The 17,206-nt window shown below is 42.9% G+C and overlaps 2 protein-coding genes across 3 annotated transcripts; one reads left to right on the top strand and one right to left on the bottom strand.

Moving 5' to 3' along the window:
• Window positions 1-2,511: 2,511 nt before the first annotated feature.
• LOC105914105 lies at window positions 2,512-6,900 on the bottom strand. Its single transcript, XM_012844775.1, has 5 exons — window positions 6,267-6,900; window positions 5,856-6,080; window positions 4,325-4,558; window positions 3,816-4,190; window positions 2,512-3,548 (listed from the first exon to the last, which is right to left on the bottom strand). The coding sequence occupies exons 1-5, from the start codon at window positions 6,898-6,900 to the stop codon at window positions 2,512-2,514; spliced, it is 2,505 nt and encodes an 834-aa protein (XP_012700229.1).
• A 3,417-nt stretch (window positions 6,901-10,317) lies between these two features.
• On the top strand, window positions 10,318-15,451 carry LOC101778556 (LRR receptor kinase SERK2). Of its 2 annotated transcripts, none has more exons than XM_004952198.4 (11): window positions 10,318-10,677; window positions 11,595-11,727; window positions 11,851-11,922; window positions 12,442-12,585; window positions 12,678-12,749; window positions 12,859-12,924; window positions 13,014-13,084; window positions 13,203-13,343; window positions 13,609-13,950; window positions 14,286-14,680; window positions 14,826-15,451. In XM_004952198.4, the coding sequence occupies exons 1-11, from the start codon at window positions 10,605-10,607 to the stop codon at window positions 15,138-15,140; spliced, it is 1,824 nt and encodes a 607-aa protein (XP_004952255.1). In that variant the 5' UTR covers window positions 10,318-10,604; the 3' UTR covers window positions 15,141-15,451. The 2 variants fall into 2 exon arrangements, with proteins under 2 accessions (XP_004952255.1, XP_022685388.1); XM_022829653.1 differs by having other exon boundaries at window positions 10,319-10,709.
• The last annotated feature ends 1,755 nt before the right edge of the window (window positions 15,452-17,206 follow it).

Genomic DNA, 17,206 nt, shown 5'->3' with positions numbered 1-17,206 from the left:
TCCTCAATCAGTGACGTGTTTTAAAAACCAGCATCACCGATGATGGCTTTATAATGTTTTGCAGTGCCACCAGCAACCTCCTGACAACGCCTGTGGCTTCTACACAGCCAATCATATGTTGGATGCTATGCAAATACTAGATGCGGATGGTCCCCAGGTACATATGTCCTGAACTTATCATTTCTACATCTTGTGAAGCAATGGCGGAGCTGTCATTTCTGTCACTGCTGCCTCACTGTGTCTGCCAGCTTCTCTACCAGCGTGTCTGCCATCTTGTGATTTCTCTTCCGAGCATGTAGAACATATGATCGGCTGACTTGGAGTAACTATTGCTATTCTTGCTTTCTGAGTTTGTCGTTGCTTTCATTACTTGGTGCTTCAGTATTGATTTCTGGTTATAGTTCTCATAAGCAGTGATAGCTTCAGAAATTGTTAAATAAATTTTGCTGTAGTTCTTCCCGCATGGCAAAAATGATGGCAGAGATTAATTACACTTATAGATTATTAACTGCAGAAATTTAGTTTCTGATGGCATGAGGATAATAGTTCAGGATCGTGAGACAAATACAAAATTTAATCTCTAATTATGCACTAGTGCCATTTCATTGCAGTAAGCCCATAAGCTGTCTTCTCTTGGCTTGCAGAGCCTCAACCTGACAGCTAGCTCTTGTTGCATTTACCTGTTATGCTTTGTAGATCCACATGTGCTAAAAATTTTATTGCTGACTATATAGCTTGTCATTTGTAAGTTAACTGACTTCCCAAACAACTACGTACACAGGATTTCGATGTGTCAACTACTCCCCTCGACAATGATGTGTTGCGCAGCATTCAAGAAAAGATTGCGTCATTCGTCATGCACCAGGTCATCAGTAACAAAGGGGAGCTCCACTGTCACAATCCAGGGCTTTCAGTATGTAAGGTAATGACCTGTGAAGTACCAGAACATCGAGACCTATGTGATGTACTCTGTGATGAATCTCTGTTATGTTGGCACCTGTTATATTGCTACCTGTTTATGTGAACCTACGTGATGAACCTAGTTAGCTATGTGTGATGAGGAGCAGATCGATTAGCACGAGGACCAAAGCCATGTATAGCTTCAAAATAAATGAATAAAACATTGTCCACCTATGCTAGCTAACAAATAAGTTGAAATCTATTTTTTATTAATTCCTTCTTTCTTCTTAAAATAATCTGTAGCTTCCTCTTGAAACATTTTTGTTGTAGAGGCAACGATTTGAGCAAGAGCTCTTTTACGGTACACAATACTAGGCTATACTAGTGTTCGAAAAGGACTAGTATACAAACATCCGATGGTTACTGAAACCTTCACCTGTGGTATTGGTAGTATACATGGGTAGTATAGGTAGTATAAGGGTATATATCATGGTAAAAGAACACAAATGACATCACTAAAATTTTATTTTTGGCACTAGCATAAAGTTTCAAAGAACATTCCATTTGAAATATCACTTTTCACATGTAATAACTACTAAATCATCCATAATCATGTATATTTAGATCTTATATATACTATATACTACTAAGTAGTAGTATTGTGTATCGTAAAAGAGCTCTTGACGAAACCCATAATAGTTCTCCTTTGTAACCTCTCGCCCATCATATAACCTATAAAGCACATTCTTGATGTTTTTCAAGCGTTTTTATAATTTTATTATCATCTTCTGGTCCAACATAGCACAAATTGGAGTTCAAATTAAATCTTGGAGAATAGCATAAACATGTTGAAGTACACGCTTGATGTAATGTACGAAGTACTTAGTTAATTAATTATCGGTCCTAAATAAAAAGGAAATATAGGTTCATTTTCATGCGCTTTGAACAAAAAATATCATTTAATTGTTCTTTATATGTTACAGCATACATCCGGAGGTATGCCATTTTACATCAGTTGCAGGTTAAATGGTTAATGCGTCTCTGGGAAGCAATATGTCCTCCAGTTTCATGGTTGCATTCAGAGCCAATGCTGCATCTATGCGCTAGTGTGATACTGTCTCACAAGCTTGCTGGAACTCTGTGATCATGATGCCTGCCAAGCCAATGCTAGAATTTCCAATAAATATTTCCCATTTAACTAATTAAAAAACAACTTAAATGCATGCATGCCTTATCAGCTAATACAAATTAAAACCATAAATGCTGTGGCTACTATCCTCTTTTGTCCATTAATTAGTCTCATAGCAGATCAATTCCATGGATGAGGCTAGAGGTAGGAGCAACATGAGTAAAGTTTCCTACATAAAACTCCTGGTGTAACTGTAAATTCAGAGGAGCAGAAGCTATAGGTGAACGTCGCAGGCAAAGATGATATGCCTCTAGCGACGGCTGCGTGTATATATAGCACAAGGTTACACGGGGGCATAACAAACAGATATGCATGTGCCGATCTCCTAGCTGATTACAACAACTTCCAACAACCTTATCTAACCGGCCATGATCTGTTTGTTATGGTTAGTTACAAGATAACTCAACAAATGTCTATCTTATCTATCTAACAGCCTCCCTCAATTTCAACGTGTCCATGTTGAGATTGACTTTGAAGTTTTCAACTTGGCGGACAGGAAGAGCTTTGGTGAAGCCGTCGGCTATTTGATCCTTCGTAGAAACAAACCCAATGTCCAATAGTTGCTTCTTGACTCGATCTCGAACAAAGTGATAATCAACTTCAATATGTTTTGTTCTTGCATGAAAAACAGGATTACTAGACAAATATGTGGCACCCAAATTATCACACCACAATTTTGCAGCTCTTGGACTCTTGACACCGATCTCTCTTAGCAAAATCTGAACCCACATGACCTCAGCTGTGGCATTAGCAATCGCCTTGTATTCTGCTTCTGTGCTTGATCTAGAAACAGTTGGCTGTTTCCTAGCACTCCATGATATTAGATTATTTCCCAAGAACACTGCAAATCCTCCAGTAGATTTTCTATCATCTATACATCCAGCCCAATCAGCATCTAAGAATGCACTGACTAAAGTAGAGGAGGACTTGTGAATTTTAATCCCTAGGCTAGTGCACTGCCGAATATATCTTAGTATCCTTTTTACTGCTTCCCAATGACATGTGGTAGGAGCATGCAAGAATTGACATACTTTGTTTACAGCAAAAGCAATGTCAGGTCGTGTCAGTGTAAGATATTGCAGGGCGCCAACTATACTCCGATACTGGGTTGCATCATTCACACCTAACGGAGTACCCTTATATAATGACAATTTTTCACTGGTAGATAAAGGTGTAGTGACCGGTCTACATTCTGACATTCCTACCTTCTTGAGTAAATCACGAGCATACTTGTCTTGGGTGAGCAGTATACCATCGCGTACCTTTGTAACCTCTATACCGAGGAAATAATGGAGGGGCCCAAGATCTTTTAGTGCAAACTCCTCCTTGAGATCCTTGAGCAATGCAACGGTGGCCTGTTCATTGGAGCTAGCAACAATAATGTCATCCACATAAACTAATATAAACACTGTTATGCCTCCCTTGCTAAAGAAGAAGAGAGAGGTATCGGCTTTAGATGCTAAAAACCCGAGACGAAGAAGCTTTTCACTGAGGCGAGAATACCATGCTCGCGGAGCTTGTTTGAGACCATACAAAGCTTTGTCTAGCCGACACACATAATGAGGATGAGCTGGATCCTCAAAGCCTGGAGGTTGATGCATGTATACTTCTTCTTCTAGCACTCCATGGAGAAATGCGTTTTGTACATCAAGTTGCCGAAGCGACCAACCACAGGAGACAGCAAGTGACAAAATAATGCGAATAGTAGTGGCTTTAACAACAGGACTGAAAGTATCTTCATAATCAACTCCATACCTTTGTTTGAATCCCTTGGCCACCAGACGAGCCTTATATCTGTCAAGAGTTCCATCTGACTTTCTTTTTATTTTATAGACCCATTTGCAACCGATAACATTGCGGCCTTTTTGAGGAGGAACAAGATGCCACGTTCGATTTTTCATGAGAGCTTCATATTCAGATTCCATAGCTTGGTGCCAATTCCTGTCATGCAGTGCTTCATCTAGAGAGGATGGTTCACCAGTAGATGTGAATAATCCATACCTTACTGTGCCATCTGTGTACTGCTTTTGCTTGCGAATACCACGCTGCAAGCGCGTGAGAGGACGGCCGGTTGCTGCAGCAGGGGACGTATCCGCGGTCACTGCAGTCGTGGGCGCAGAAGATCCGGGCGGTACAATGTCCTCCTTGTTCTGTGCCGGTGCAGGCGGCGCAGACGTGCCGGCAGCAGGAGTCGATCGACTGGCAGGTGGCGCGGATTCGCCCGTCACAGCAGACGCAGCATCCGTGCAGGGGCCAGCGAGTTCCACTCGCCCGGCCGGTGGCTCTCCTGCCAGGGCGCCGTGAGGTCTGCCAGCAGGGCTGTGGCCCGCTCGCTCGGCCGATGGTGCTCCCGCCAGGACACCATGGGGCCCGTCAGCAGGGCCATTGCAGGGAGATTCCCTGGCAGCAACGACCGGCGGATCAGCTGCCTGTGGTTGATCACGGACACTGGATGGATGCTCCTGGAACCTGTACAAAACATCAGAAGGCACACTGCATGGCGATTGATTAGCAAGGTCAGACAAATCATGCATGCGATCATCAAAACCAGTGCCACCCGAGCCAGATGATGGTAGGAGAAGGATTTCCGGTCGTAACCGAGCTCCAGCATTGGGCGAAAGCTCTTGGAATGGAAAAACAGATTCATCAAAGACCACGTCACGAGAGATATAGACACGGCCTGAAGACACATCTAAACATTTGAAGCCTTTGTGAAGGTTGCTATAACCAAGGAAGACGCAACATTTGGACCGGAACTGAAGTTTGTGTGTATTGTATGGCCTGAGGTTTGGCCAGCATGCGCACCCAAAGGTGCGTAGCCATGTGTAGTCTGGTTTGTGTCCATGCAAACGCTCCAGGGGTGTAGAGAAATCAATGATCTTGCTAGGTAGGCGATTTATGAGATAAGTGGCGGTGAGGAAGGCTTCATCCCAGAATTTGAGGGGCATACATGCACGAGAGAGAAGAGCTAAGCCAACCTCTACAATATGGCGATGCTTACGTTCGGCAGCACCGTTTTGCTGGTGTGCATGGGGGCAAGACACTAGGTGGGTGATGCCGACCTTATTAAAAAAAGAATTGAGTTTTTGATACTCGCCACCCCAGTCTGTCTGGACAGACTTAATTTTTCGATCAAATTTTCGTTCTACTAGCTGCTGAAAATCATGGAATTTTTGAAACACTTCAGATTTAAATTTGATGAGATAGATCCAAGTAAATTTACTAAAATCATCAATAAAGCTGACATAATATTGTTTCCGCCCGACAGACTCAAGAGCGGGACCCCAAACATCAGAGAAAATAAGATCCAAAGGAGCACATGATCTACTAACAGACTCGGGATAAGGTAATTGATGAGCCTTGGCTTGCTGACAAGCATCACATACATGTGCTTTATTTGACTCAGGGACACAGGATAAATTATTATGACTAATGACATGCTTAACTACTTGGGACGATGGGTGACCTAGGCGTTCGTGCCACCTGGTCACAGACTCACGTGAGGATGCAAAAGCTTGTTTGGACGATGCTGGAAGAGGGTAAAGCCCACGACGACATGGTCCCTTATGCAGAATTTTCTTGGTTGCCTTGTCCTTGATCAAAAAGAAGCTAGGGTGAAATTCAATGAAAACATCATTATCTGAAGTGAAGCGATGAACAGAAACTAGATTTTTAGCAGCACTAGGAACATGAAGAATATTACGGAGCTGAAAAGTATGGCTCGGAGAGGCAATAGTTGAATGACCAACATGATGAATTGTCATACCTGATCCATTGGCGGTATGAATCTGGTCGCCTCCATTGTATTTTTCACGAGTGGCCAGCTTGGCTAGCTCACTTGTGATGTGGTCCGTAGACCCAGAATCGGTGTACCAGTTGGTGTCGACGTTGTAGCTTGTCGAAGCCGCTGCAGCATGTTTCCCTTCCGGCACGTAGTCCTCGTCGAAGCGGTACCAGCATTGCACCGCGGAGTGGCCGGGCTTCTCGCAGACTTGACATATGACGCCCTTATCGCGACGATCAGTGGACGCGCTTGGGGAATATCCGCTGCGACCACGGCCACGGCCACCAGGGGAGCCGCGGCCACGGCTAAAGCCGCGCCCACCGCCACGACCGCGGTTGATGCCACGACCTCGTCCACCAGAGCGCCCGGCAATATTTGCCGAGTTTTGGTCACCCCCAAGAGCCAGATTGGATCTGGCTTCAAAGGTGAGCAGCTGGGAGTAGAGCTCGTCGATGGACACCGATTCAATCCGCGTGGTGAGTGAAGTCACCAGGGATTCGAACTCCGGACCAAGACCGGCGAGAACGTATTCCACCAGTTCATCATCGGAGAGTGCACGACCGGCCTCGATCATCTCATCACCAAAACCCTTCATCGTAGTGAAATATTCAGTGACGGACTGAGTACCTTTTTTTGTCGTGGCGAGCGCCATGCGTAGATTAACAACACGGGCTCGTGTTTGCGAGGCGAACAGCGCGGTGATGGAGCGCCATGCCTCGGCCGCCGTTTGTGCTCGAGCAGCATGGGCGAGGATGTCCTTGGAGAGTGCCGAGAGAAGGAAGCTGAGGACCTGCTGGTCCTTAGCGTCCCAGTCGTCGAACACCGGGTTTTCAATCTCCCGATCTTCCTTGTCCTTAATGGTTTTTGGCGGCGGCGGCACGGTGTCGTCGAGGTGACCTTGAAGCCGTGCCCCGCGCACAGCAGACCGAACCTGGGCGTGCCAGGTGACGAAGTTGGTGCGACCGAGTTTCTCGGTGATCGCCGACGACGGGAACGGCGAGTGGGAGTTCTGATTGGAGGAAGACATGGCGTGGGGTTGGAAGAAAAAAAAAAGTTAGGCTCTGATTACCATGTAAATTCAGAGGAGCAGAAGCTATAGGTGAACGTCGCAGGCAAAGATGATATGCCTCTAGCGACGGCTGCGTGTATATATAGCACAAGGTTACACGGGGGCATAACAAACAGATATGCATGTGCCGATCTCCTAGCTGATTACAACAACTTCCAACAACCTTATCTAACCGGCCATGATCTGTTTGTTATGGTTAGTTACAAGATAACTCAACAAATGTCTATCTTATCTATCTAACAGTAACATGCCATATACCTTACTCAAATATACTGTGATACTATCATTGTGTAGAACAAGAGACGCTGTGCCTAGCTAATAAGCTTGTATGAGCGATATCCTTTTTTTTAGAGAATAATACTTAATGCAAAATAGGTGTGGTCATCAAATGTGTCATTTTTTTTGCAAAGAACATCAAATGTGTCATATATGCAGTTAAACCTAGTAAAATTTTGAACACTTCTGTATGTCACCAGCAATAGAAGAAATCATTAAACATATTATTGTCCGACGCACTACCTGACGGCTGTTTGAGTTATGGTCCTCTATGGGTTGAATATTCTTCAATGTGGTCTTTCACATTGCTGCTTTACTGATTGGTGTTTAAAGTAAAGAAAACCAAGTCTATAGATGGAAAAAAGGGTTTGTTATGATTGCTATTCTTTATGCTCGATGTTTCAAGGCTAGATCCAAGAGCTACTTACGGACTCTCCATTTAAGTGAATAAACGAAAGAACAGTGTCACAGAAGTTGATCAGGTGGCTCATTTAAAGCAATTAACCATCTATGGGTTCGCATCCTCCATTTTAATTTCATTTTCTTGAGCTCTACTGTAAATTCATTATATACTAAAAAATACAAATAAATAATCATAGAAATTAGCAACGAAAGGGGGGAGTCCTGTAGGGCAATTACATTTCTGTACTAAGGAATCAACATTAGGGGTCCTTGGCCACCAAGGCCTAAAAGAGAATAAAAACTTCTTGCCTGCTAGTTCATGACGTAACCATCATTTGGACATGCAGTCCCTTTCTGACTTGCGAGTTCCATACAATTGACGCTAGCTAAAGAGAACTGGGTGTTTTTATGCAATAAAGAAAATTTCCTGGCAGCTGATGGGCTCAAACAAGAACTACAGAAGAACCAGCTGGGACTGAAACCAAGCAACATAAGCTCATATTAGAAAACATGAATGGTGGGATACTATGGTATCTCCGTACTTCAGTTCTCTCTTGGCAGAAAAATAATCTCCTATTTCAGTGGGGTTTTTTTTGCTACAAACTATTTTTTTTTTCACCACACCAGTCTATGATATCATTCAAACTAGGCCAATGTACATGTTGTTTTGGCATGTGTTTTATGTTGCTTCCATTTCCCAAGCACAAAAAGGCCATATGCAGCAGTGGATGAAGTTCCACACCATTATGCTCCCCGTCATCCCGGACGCACGAAGGAAGGCGATCTGCTCAGGGATCCGCCTCATCTCCGCCCGTGCGGTAAACACGGCCTGCCACTGCTCTAGGCGCTATACGCAGCTCCTGCTCGATGGACTCGCTAGAGATCCCTTTCCGCAAAATTACGCGCAAGATCCGATCAGTTGCTCCTGCAGCAAGTAAAAGTGTCGAAACAGCGAGTGCCACGCTCGCACGTCACCACTAGTGACATATCACATAAAATGTGTGAACATGGCGAGGATGATGACGGAGTTGGGGTGGAGGTGGATGCGGTTGATGCTGAAGGAGCACAGCACCATGAGAAGAAGGGTGGCAATAGTGGGATGACCACCGCTAAGAAGAATAGTCTTTTTAGGTACACTGGTACAATCACATAAAGTGGTTCTAGATATCGTGCTATACATTTACATAAAAAAAATATGTTTGTAGCCTACACCTTCCTCCTTCCAATTTACAGCAGCAGAAGCTGTTCCCAATGCTTTTCTGTCATACATACCCACGGCTACTTTCAACAGACTCTTAGCTACTATGCAAATCTTGCACTCAGTTTTTTAAATCCAATGTATGCTATTTTTCTCACGGCATCTAGATCGTCACAATCCTGACACCTCACATTCGCAAACACAGCCACTATGTTTGTTAACCGCTGCTTAAGGAATGACTGTCCTAATTGAATTTATTTCAATGTTTGGCTTCAGAAGCAGATTGAATCCTTTTTATAACAGCTAGAAGATGCAGTCATGACACATGAGTGATGTAGCTATAAACGTTTTGCTATTGTCGAACGTGACTGTAGCGAATTATGGTAGCTACAGCAGCAGTAAAATTATTAAGATAGTGTTTGGTTCAAGGAGTGGTAACGCAAACGTAAATGTAATTGAATCACGGAGGAATCAGCACTGGAATATGAAATTACGTTCTCTGTTTGGTTCAATCAAGGTAACGGTATCATAAAGTATTATGAGGGAAGCGATGCGATTACAACCAAGGACGAGCGGGATCCGATTTGAATAGACTGGTATCCGATTGCAGCGTAATAGATTACGGACCAAGCCAAAACAAATGCCTGTAACGCTACTTGTTATCACTCCGTAACGTGTTTGTGTTACATTCGGTGAACCAAACACTATCTAAATGGGATCATAGCAAGAAGTGAAAATAAATACGAAACGTTGTTATAGAATTTAGCTACATGTTTGGAAGGAGTCTACTAGAGCAATTATCTGATTAAACAAATTGAATGATCCTTTCTACCTGGAGTCCGTGACATCATAGAGGTGCCCATAGTCTTACTCACTTCGTATCCATATATGATTTGTACACTTCATTATGTTAAGAAAGAAAAAAGAATGGACACTTTGTTGGGACATTAGAGAACGTCAATTCCACTTTTTCCCCAATGCGCCACGACAGCTAAAACTCAGCCATCATTCATGTTCAATGGAAGAAACAATTACTTATAGCTTTAAAACAAATCAATGGCAGAAACAATGAGCCGTCAAATTATGCTTCGACTCTAAAAACAAGTTTTGCATCCATCTTGTTCATATTATGGTTGTCAACCAAACTAATTATAATATATGATTCATGGAATTTATAATCTTGATGCATCACGTTCACAGTCCATCTTGATGCCACCTTTTCTACAGCTTCCCTTTTTTGAATTTCGAAGTAATCCGTAGAGAGTGCGTCGAATTGTGTGTGGTTGAATCACGAAAGTTTGATGAATCACTCTAATGTGGAGAAAACGGAAAGCTCAGATGCATCGGCTCGAGCCCAAAAGCTGCTCGCCGGCTCCGGCTCTCACAGACACAGCTCGTAGGGAAGAAGACTCACGGGCTCCCCATTCGGCCTTTCGAACGGTCAGGCGCGCACGGCCCACGAACGAATCCGAATAATCCAAATCCCAAATAGAAAATCGCGAAAAAACAAAAAAGGAAAAGAGAAGTGCTCGAGGTTCTTGCTCCGCTCACACTTTCCTCCAACTTGCTCATCCCGAATCCGCCCACCGAAATCCTCGAATCCGCAGCCGCCGTCGCCGCCTCGGCGATCCCGGTTTCCTCCCGCCTCGCCCCGCAGCCTGCGCCGTCTCCGCCTGACCACGGCTCCGGGCACGGGGGGCGCGGCCACCGGCCCCCCTATCCACTTGTGCTAGGCCGCTGGTGTGGATTGGAGTGGGGGATCCAGCCGGAGGTGGGTCTCAGCAAGATGAGAAAGCTGGGATTTGCTGTGCTGATCCTGGTGGTATCTTTGCCGTGCTTCTCTGCATCCGATCGCCAAGGTACAACCGCCCCGCCCTATCCTTCCTGCAAGGTGACGCTCTCAACCGCCGCCACCACCGCTTGCCTCCATGCTTTCTCATGAATGCGTTTCTGGTAGATATTAGCTAAAAACGTGGGAATTCAGTTGTATCTTAATCTGTTGCTATGTTATACCAAATGTTTTACAGGAGCATTAGGAACTGGTTGGGCGGTGGGGTGGCGCATAGCACCTAGGTAGCAGTTAGGCAGGCTCTGTTGATGCTAGGCAGTCTAGATAGCAATTTGGCACTTGGCGGGAGGGAGTCGCTGTCGTTTAGTGTGAAGACGCCGCCTAGATGGGCCAGATGGCTGATTTTCGAGACAGCGGTTGCAATATTCCCGTATTGGCATCGCAATTGATATCTGTGAAACATAAATTTAGCTCGGCCTTAGTTATTTTTTCTGGAAGTTGAACCTTAGTTTATAATAATGATACCTCATATATCTGTAACTGCAAGTAACCAGCTCAACATAGCATTTAATATGGGTGTACATCTACCATTATTTACAAGAAGGCTCATCAACATGCTCATTAATGTTATCTGAACAAACATGCCAGTGCAATTCATGTAACTGTCTATATGGCAATGTTCATATAACACACTAGTATATGGTGTGTTGGATAATGTCTTTGGATTTGTGAGTTCTGACTCTCTCAGTAGTGAAAAAAACATGCATTTGTCTTCATTTTTACACTATTAATTAATGGAAACTGTATTCCTTAGTGTTTAAGCCTTGGATGGACATATAAGTTAGTTGTTGGACATGGAGAAACCAAGTTATTTTGGATCCTTCGGGGGTGATGTAGACATTTAATGCTGGCTAAGCGTTGGTTGGATCTTTAGGTTTCAATTCTAAAGTACCTTATCAAAACTGAATAACTGACTTTGCTTTGCAGGGGATGCTTTATATGATATGAAACAAAAACTGAATGCTACCGGTGGCCAACTTTCTGATTGGAACCAAAATCAAGTTAACCCTTGCACATGGAATTCTGTGATTTGTGACAGTAGCAACAATGTTGTTCAAGTGTAAGTTGGATACCCTGTATCTTCTTCCTTTCTTTGCTTTTGTTATATTCTGATGTTGTTGGAGCATTTCCTTTGGTTCTGATCCTGTTTATTTTGCTGACTCATCTTGATGCTATCCCCTAGAACATTGGCTGCACGGGGATTTACTGGTGTATTGTCACCAAGAATTGGAGAACTCCAATATTTGAGTGTCCTGTGAGTACAATCTGTTATTCGCTCAATTAAATAGTACTTTTGACATAATCACTTTTCTAAACATGAAAGTGGACAACACTACATTTATTAAATTATTGGAACTAATGAGTTCTTTTTTTTCCAGAGAATTACTTTATGTCGTTCAAAATTAGAAATTTATAGAATGAACACATGCATTACGATTACATTGACTAAAGTCCAGAAACCTTGGGTTGTCTAGGAATCAGTTCCTCAATTGAATCTTGTTTTTCTAAGTTGCTTCAGTGGATAGACATGTCTAGCTTTTCTTTATGTCTTTAGCCAAACTGTTTTTTCTTTCTTTTTTAATGAAACAATATAAAAGTAGGCTAGCCATCTATGCAAGTAAACTAGGATGAACACATTGTAGTTTAGAAGAATTGGTACAAGTTGTGACTATTACCTGTAGATGTGTGTCCTACATGTTCAAGCTTGGTGCAATTTTATTTCCTAATCCTTCTCTCAGACTACTATGAAACTATGTAGCATATGATCTTGCAGGTCACTAGCTGGTAACAGGATTACCGGTAGCATACCTGAGGAGTTTGGTAACCTTTCTAGTTTGACAAGCTTAGATTTAGAAGACAACCTTTTAGCTGGAGAAATACCAGCTTCTCTTGGCAACCTTTCTAAGCTACAGCTGTTGTAAGTATTTGAAAGTCAGCGTTCCCTTCTTATAAATAGAGTTATAATGATGCAACGTTCTCATGTTTTCTTCCTTTCTTCCTCGTAACCAGGATATTGAGTCAAAATGGTTTTAATGGGCCAATTCCTGATAGCATAGCAAACATTTCAAGCTTGACAGACATGTAAGACTATCCTTTTTGGCTGAGTATGATACCCTTTCAAGTTTCTGATCACTCGAATTCATTTAATTGTTCTTGTCATGTGTTTAACAAAATTATGTTTCAATGACAGCCGCCTGGCATATAATAATTTAACTGGTCAGATACCTGATTCGCTGTTTCAAGTAGCACGTTACAAGTATGCCAAATTTGCTCTTAATGTTTTTTTATTCTATGTTTGTTTCTTAATCCTGAGTGGTTGATAAAATTCCCTTTTTCCATGAACAGTTTTTCTGGGAATCACTTAAATTGTGGACCCAATTTCCCCCAATCTTGTGCTTCCAGCATGTCCTATCAGAGTAAGTTGTATTATGACTATTTATGAATTTACCAATGCATTGTAGTTTGTCTGTTAGAACATATTGTTGCCTTATATATTATGAGATTCCTAATTATTCTACAATCATCATCTTACAGGTGGGTCTCATAGCTCAAAAGTTGGCTTGATACTTGGAACAGTTGGTGGAGTAATAGGCCTTCTTATTGTGGGAGTTCTGTTTCTAATCTGTAATGCAAGGAGGAGAAGCCATCTGCGGGAAGTTTTTGTGGATGTAGCAGGTTCCATGCCCTTGTAGTTGATGTTTTTTTTGTCTTCTACAGTAGTCAGTAGTCTTACTAATGTCTTGGACTCTTGGTGCAAGCGTTATCTCTTCAAAATTATAAATTTTATTGCCACCAGAAACTAGCAAGTAAACGTACCCCTTAATCAAAATACATGAACAGCGCCTTGATTGATTGGGTGTTGAATTAATCATAAGAGATTCAAGTTTGCATTGGAACTTTATGAATTGACCTAAGCTATATAACAATTCATGATCTGCAGGCGAGGATGATCGACGAATTGCGTTTGGCCAGCTGAAAAGATTTGCATGGAGAGAACTGCAGATTGCAACTGATAATTTCAATGAAAGAAATGTTCTTGGACAGGGAGGTTTCGGTAAAGTCTACAAGGGTGTTCTTCCAGACGCCACAAAGATTGCTGTAAAACGATTGACTGACTATGAGAGTCCTGGTGGGGAAGCTGCCTTCTTGCGTGAGGTCGAGCTGATTAGTGTTGCAGTTCACCGTAATCTCCTAAGGTTGATTGGCTTCTGCACGACGCAAACAGAGCGTCTGCTGGTCTATCCATTTATGCAGAATTTGAGTGTTGCATACCGCTTAAGAGGTATAAATTTTTGTATTTGTCTGTGCACCCCTCCTCTATGTAGTTTGCTAAGATGTTCCACTATTATTACATTACATATAAGGAATTTTCTCTAGTATTTCCTTGCTCTTATGTAGTACAGGTAGAACTTCACCATTTGCTGATTTGCATATGGTCATTGAACTTCTCAATTCACATTTTAGCTAAGCCTTTTGTTAATGGACTTGATCTGTTATATCAATATATAACAAATTTTCCCATGAATCATTAAAATATTGACTTGTTTAGCCTCCTTTTCTGTTCATTATTTAATGTTGGTCTCATGTCATGCGTTCAATGTTCCAAATGTTATCCAGAATTTAAGCCTGGAGAACCCATCCTAGACTGGCCTGAAAGGAAACAGGTGGCTATAGGCACAGCTCGTGGACTGGAGTATCTGCATGAACACTGCAACCCCAAGATCATACACCGTGATGTAAAAGCTGCGAATGTATTGCTTGACGAGGATTTTGAGCCTGTTGTTGGTGATTTTGGCCTCGCAAAGTTAGTAGATGTGCAGAAGACATCTGTGACAACACAAGTCCGTGGAACGATGGGTCACATAGCGCCTGAGTACCTGTCCACAGGGAAGTCGTCTGAGCGGACTGATGTTTTTGGCTATGGGATCATGCTTCTTGAACTTGTGACTGGTCAGCGGGCCATAGACTTCTCACGGTTGGAAGAGGAAGATGATGTGCTATTGCTTGATCACGTAAGTCTTGTTTATTTTTCTGAAAATTGGATAGCTTTGCCCTTTGCCTCTTTGGGTAGTAATTATTTTAAAATGGTTCCATCCTTGATGCAATATGAATATCTGATTCCTGTGTATGTTACAATGTGCCTGTAACTAAATGCAGGTAAAGAAGCTGCAGAGAGAAGGGCAGCTAGACTCAATTGTGGATGGCAACCTGAATCAGAATTATGACAACGAGGAGCTTGAAATGATTATACAGATAGCACTTCTGTGCACACAGGCATCACCAGAGGACCGGCCATCCATGTCAGAAGTGGTTAGGATGCTGGAAGGTGAGGGCTTGGCAGAGCGGTGGGAGGAGTGGCAGCAGGTGGAGGTGACAAGAAGGCAGGATTACGAGCGAATGCAGCGGAGGTTTGACTGGGGAGAGGACTCTGTCTATAATCAGGAAGCGATAGAGCTGTCTGCAGGTAGATGACAATCTGTGACAATGGATGGGCGTAAATGCAATGCAACCCATGTCTGTACTGTATGTAACTGCTGTTATCCGTAGAGTAGATATCAGATAGGTTTGTTCATAAGATTATTCTAACAAACTTGTTGAGTAATATCATGAAAATGGATGAATTTGGATGGATAATTGGCAGTAGATAGAGGTGGTAACTGTAATTATTTTGTTGGCCGTACCGGAGCTTAGGTTGTTTAATTTGCGCGCCATGATCTCGCTTTATCATTCATCTCCAGTTGTCTACTGTTGATAAAGTCGCCATATGTTTTGCTCCTCTTGAATTTGTGTACATGTACATCCTAGTAGTACTACATGTTGTATTGTCCTGGAGACATCAACCAAGCTTTGCGTTCAGTGATCCATCGATCTGGTTGGCTGGTTTGTTAAATCTTCAACACTACAATTGCCTGTTGTACTACTTCATCCACTAGAATCTGAGCTCCATGAGACTCTTCGTGGATGTTTCTACGAATGTAACACTCTAATTTTCATCATTTGCAAGTTAATAAAAATTAATTAAAATTTCTCTAGAATTTTTTGAGTTCGTTTAAGGCCTTAAGGTTTCTTTGTGAATTTATTAGGCATTAAAATCTTTTTCTAAAATTCACTTAATGAACCATAGGTTTAAGTGTGTTGCGTTCATGCTGGTTGCATAACTTATTCCTTAAGTGTAAAAAGTTCAAAAATGCCATAACTTATTCCTTAAGTGTAAAAAGTTCAAAAATGCGTTCAGACAATGATTAGGTTCCTCTGAGAATTTTTCAGATTTTTCTGAAATTTATTCTCATTGTTCTAGAGCTTAATCCAATTTTTGGATGGTTCTACAACTCTTTCAGGAGTTCCAAGTATTTTATTTGGGTTCCTCATTTCCAACTCATCTCCAGAAATTTTCCTGAATTTTTGGGAGTTTTTGAGTATTTTTCATGATTTAATTACTATTTAAGGATTTTCTGGAATTGTTTTTGAATCCAAAATTAATTCCCGAAATTAGAAAAAAGAGGAAAAAAAATCGGACTTCAACTCGACCTGACGCTTATCCAACACCACAAACCCCACATTTGGACAACCCTAACTCCCACAATTCGACGCTGAACATATCAATATTTTAAATTTAGGCGAACTTCCCGACCAGAAAATCCGGCGAAACCGTCAATCCTCAGTTAAAGGTGAGCGCACCGACGCGTTCGTCTTGTCATCCTTGTTCCGTTTTGCCGTTCAAACTGAGCGCACCGACGCGTTCGTCTTGTCATCCTTATTCCATTTTGCCATTGAAGAGCAAGTTTGGAGGTCGTTCTCGACGAATCCCTCTTTTTATTCCCATAATTTCTCTCTCTATTCTTGTTTGCCGACCATGGCTATGGCCCTGTGTCGCTGCCTCCTGGGCGCCCACGCCTGGCCTACTACCTCCTGGGCCCGAGCTGTGCCGTGCTCGCCGTCCGCCGCAGCCCGACCCTACGCGCCTAGCCGCCTACGCCTCACCGCCATCTAGCTGCCGCGCCTCGCGCCTCGCTATCCCGCGTGCTCGAGCTGTCGCCTAGCCACCTCCTGCGCCACGCCCCTGCTAGCACCGCCACCACCACCGCTCGCCTCCGCTGCCCAGGCACAGCCTAGCGTTGCTGCGCGCGCATCCTTCCCCTAGCCAGCCGTCGCCGGGAAGCTTGGACTAGCTGCACGGGCCAAACAAGCGAAGGTTCAAGATGAGGTAGCAAGTTTATGGTTTAGCCCCCGAGAAAGTCTTAAATCCCGAGATCCAGTTCAATCTTTGGTTTTATCGCATTTAGATCCTCGGTTTCTCACAGTTAAGCCCCTAAAAGTTTCTAAGCCTCGTCAGCAAGTGCCTAGAGCTTTGTTAAGTCATATCTTTTGCGTTTTAACTTTTTTTGAGTGATTCTTTTGCTCACGTGATCATCTTAACGTGTAGATTATTTTTGTGCTACTTTTTAGTACATGTTTATTGTTTGGTGTACTGTTTCTTTTTAGATGTATTTGTTTGCTTGTTTAGTTGCTTTGGATGATTGTGTGACGCTAGAAGGAGC

The sequence above is a fragment of the Setaria italica genome, chromosome I (genome assembly GCF_000263155.2).
Source record: "Setaria italica strain Yugu1 chromosome I, Setaria_italica_v2.0, whole genome shotgun sequence".
Taxonomy (NCBI): domain Eukaryota; kingdom Viridiplantae; phylum Streptophyta; class Magnoliopsida; order Poales; family Poaceae; genus Setaria; species Setaria italica.
This window is presented reverse-complemented; position numbering and strand designations above follow the sequence as displayed.

Excerpts from the sequence above, each read along its gene's own strand:
- LOC101778556 (XM_004952198.4), top strand. The coding sequence starts at position 10,605 with ATGAGAAAGCTGGGATTTGCTGTGCTGATCCTGGTGGTATCTTTGCCG. Across the intron at positions 12,586-12,677 it reads CTTTCTAAGCTACAGCTGTT|GATATTGAGTCAAAATGGTT; the intron begins GTAAGTATTTGA and ends CCTCGTAACCAG. Across the intron at positions 12,750-12,858 it reads ATTTCAAGCTTGACAGACAT|CCGCCTGGCATATAATAATT; the intron begins GTAAGACTATCC and ends TTTCAATGACAG.
- LOC105914105 (XM_012844775.1), bottom strand. The coding sequence starts at position 6,900 with ATGTCTTCCTCCAATCAGAACTCCCACTCGCCGTTCCCGTCGTCGGCG. Across the intron at positions 6,081-6,266 it reads ATCCAATCTGGCTCTTGGGG|TCTGCGAGAAGCCCGGCCAC; the intron begins GTGACCAAAACT and ends TCATATGTCAAG. Across the intron at positions 3,549-3,815 it reads TGATTATGAAGATACTTTCA|CATCTAAAGCCGATACCTCT; the intron begins GTCCTGTTGTTA and ends TCGGGTTTTTAG.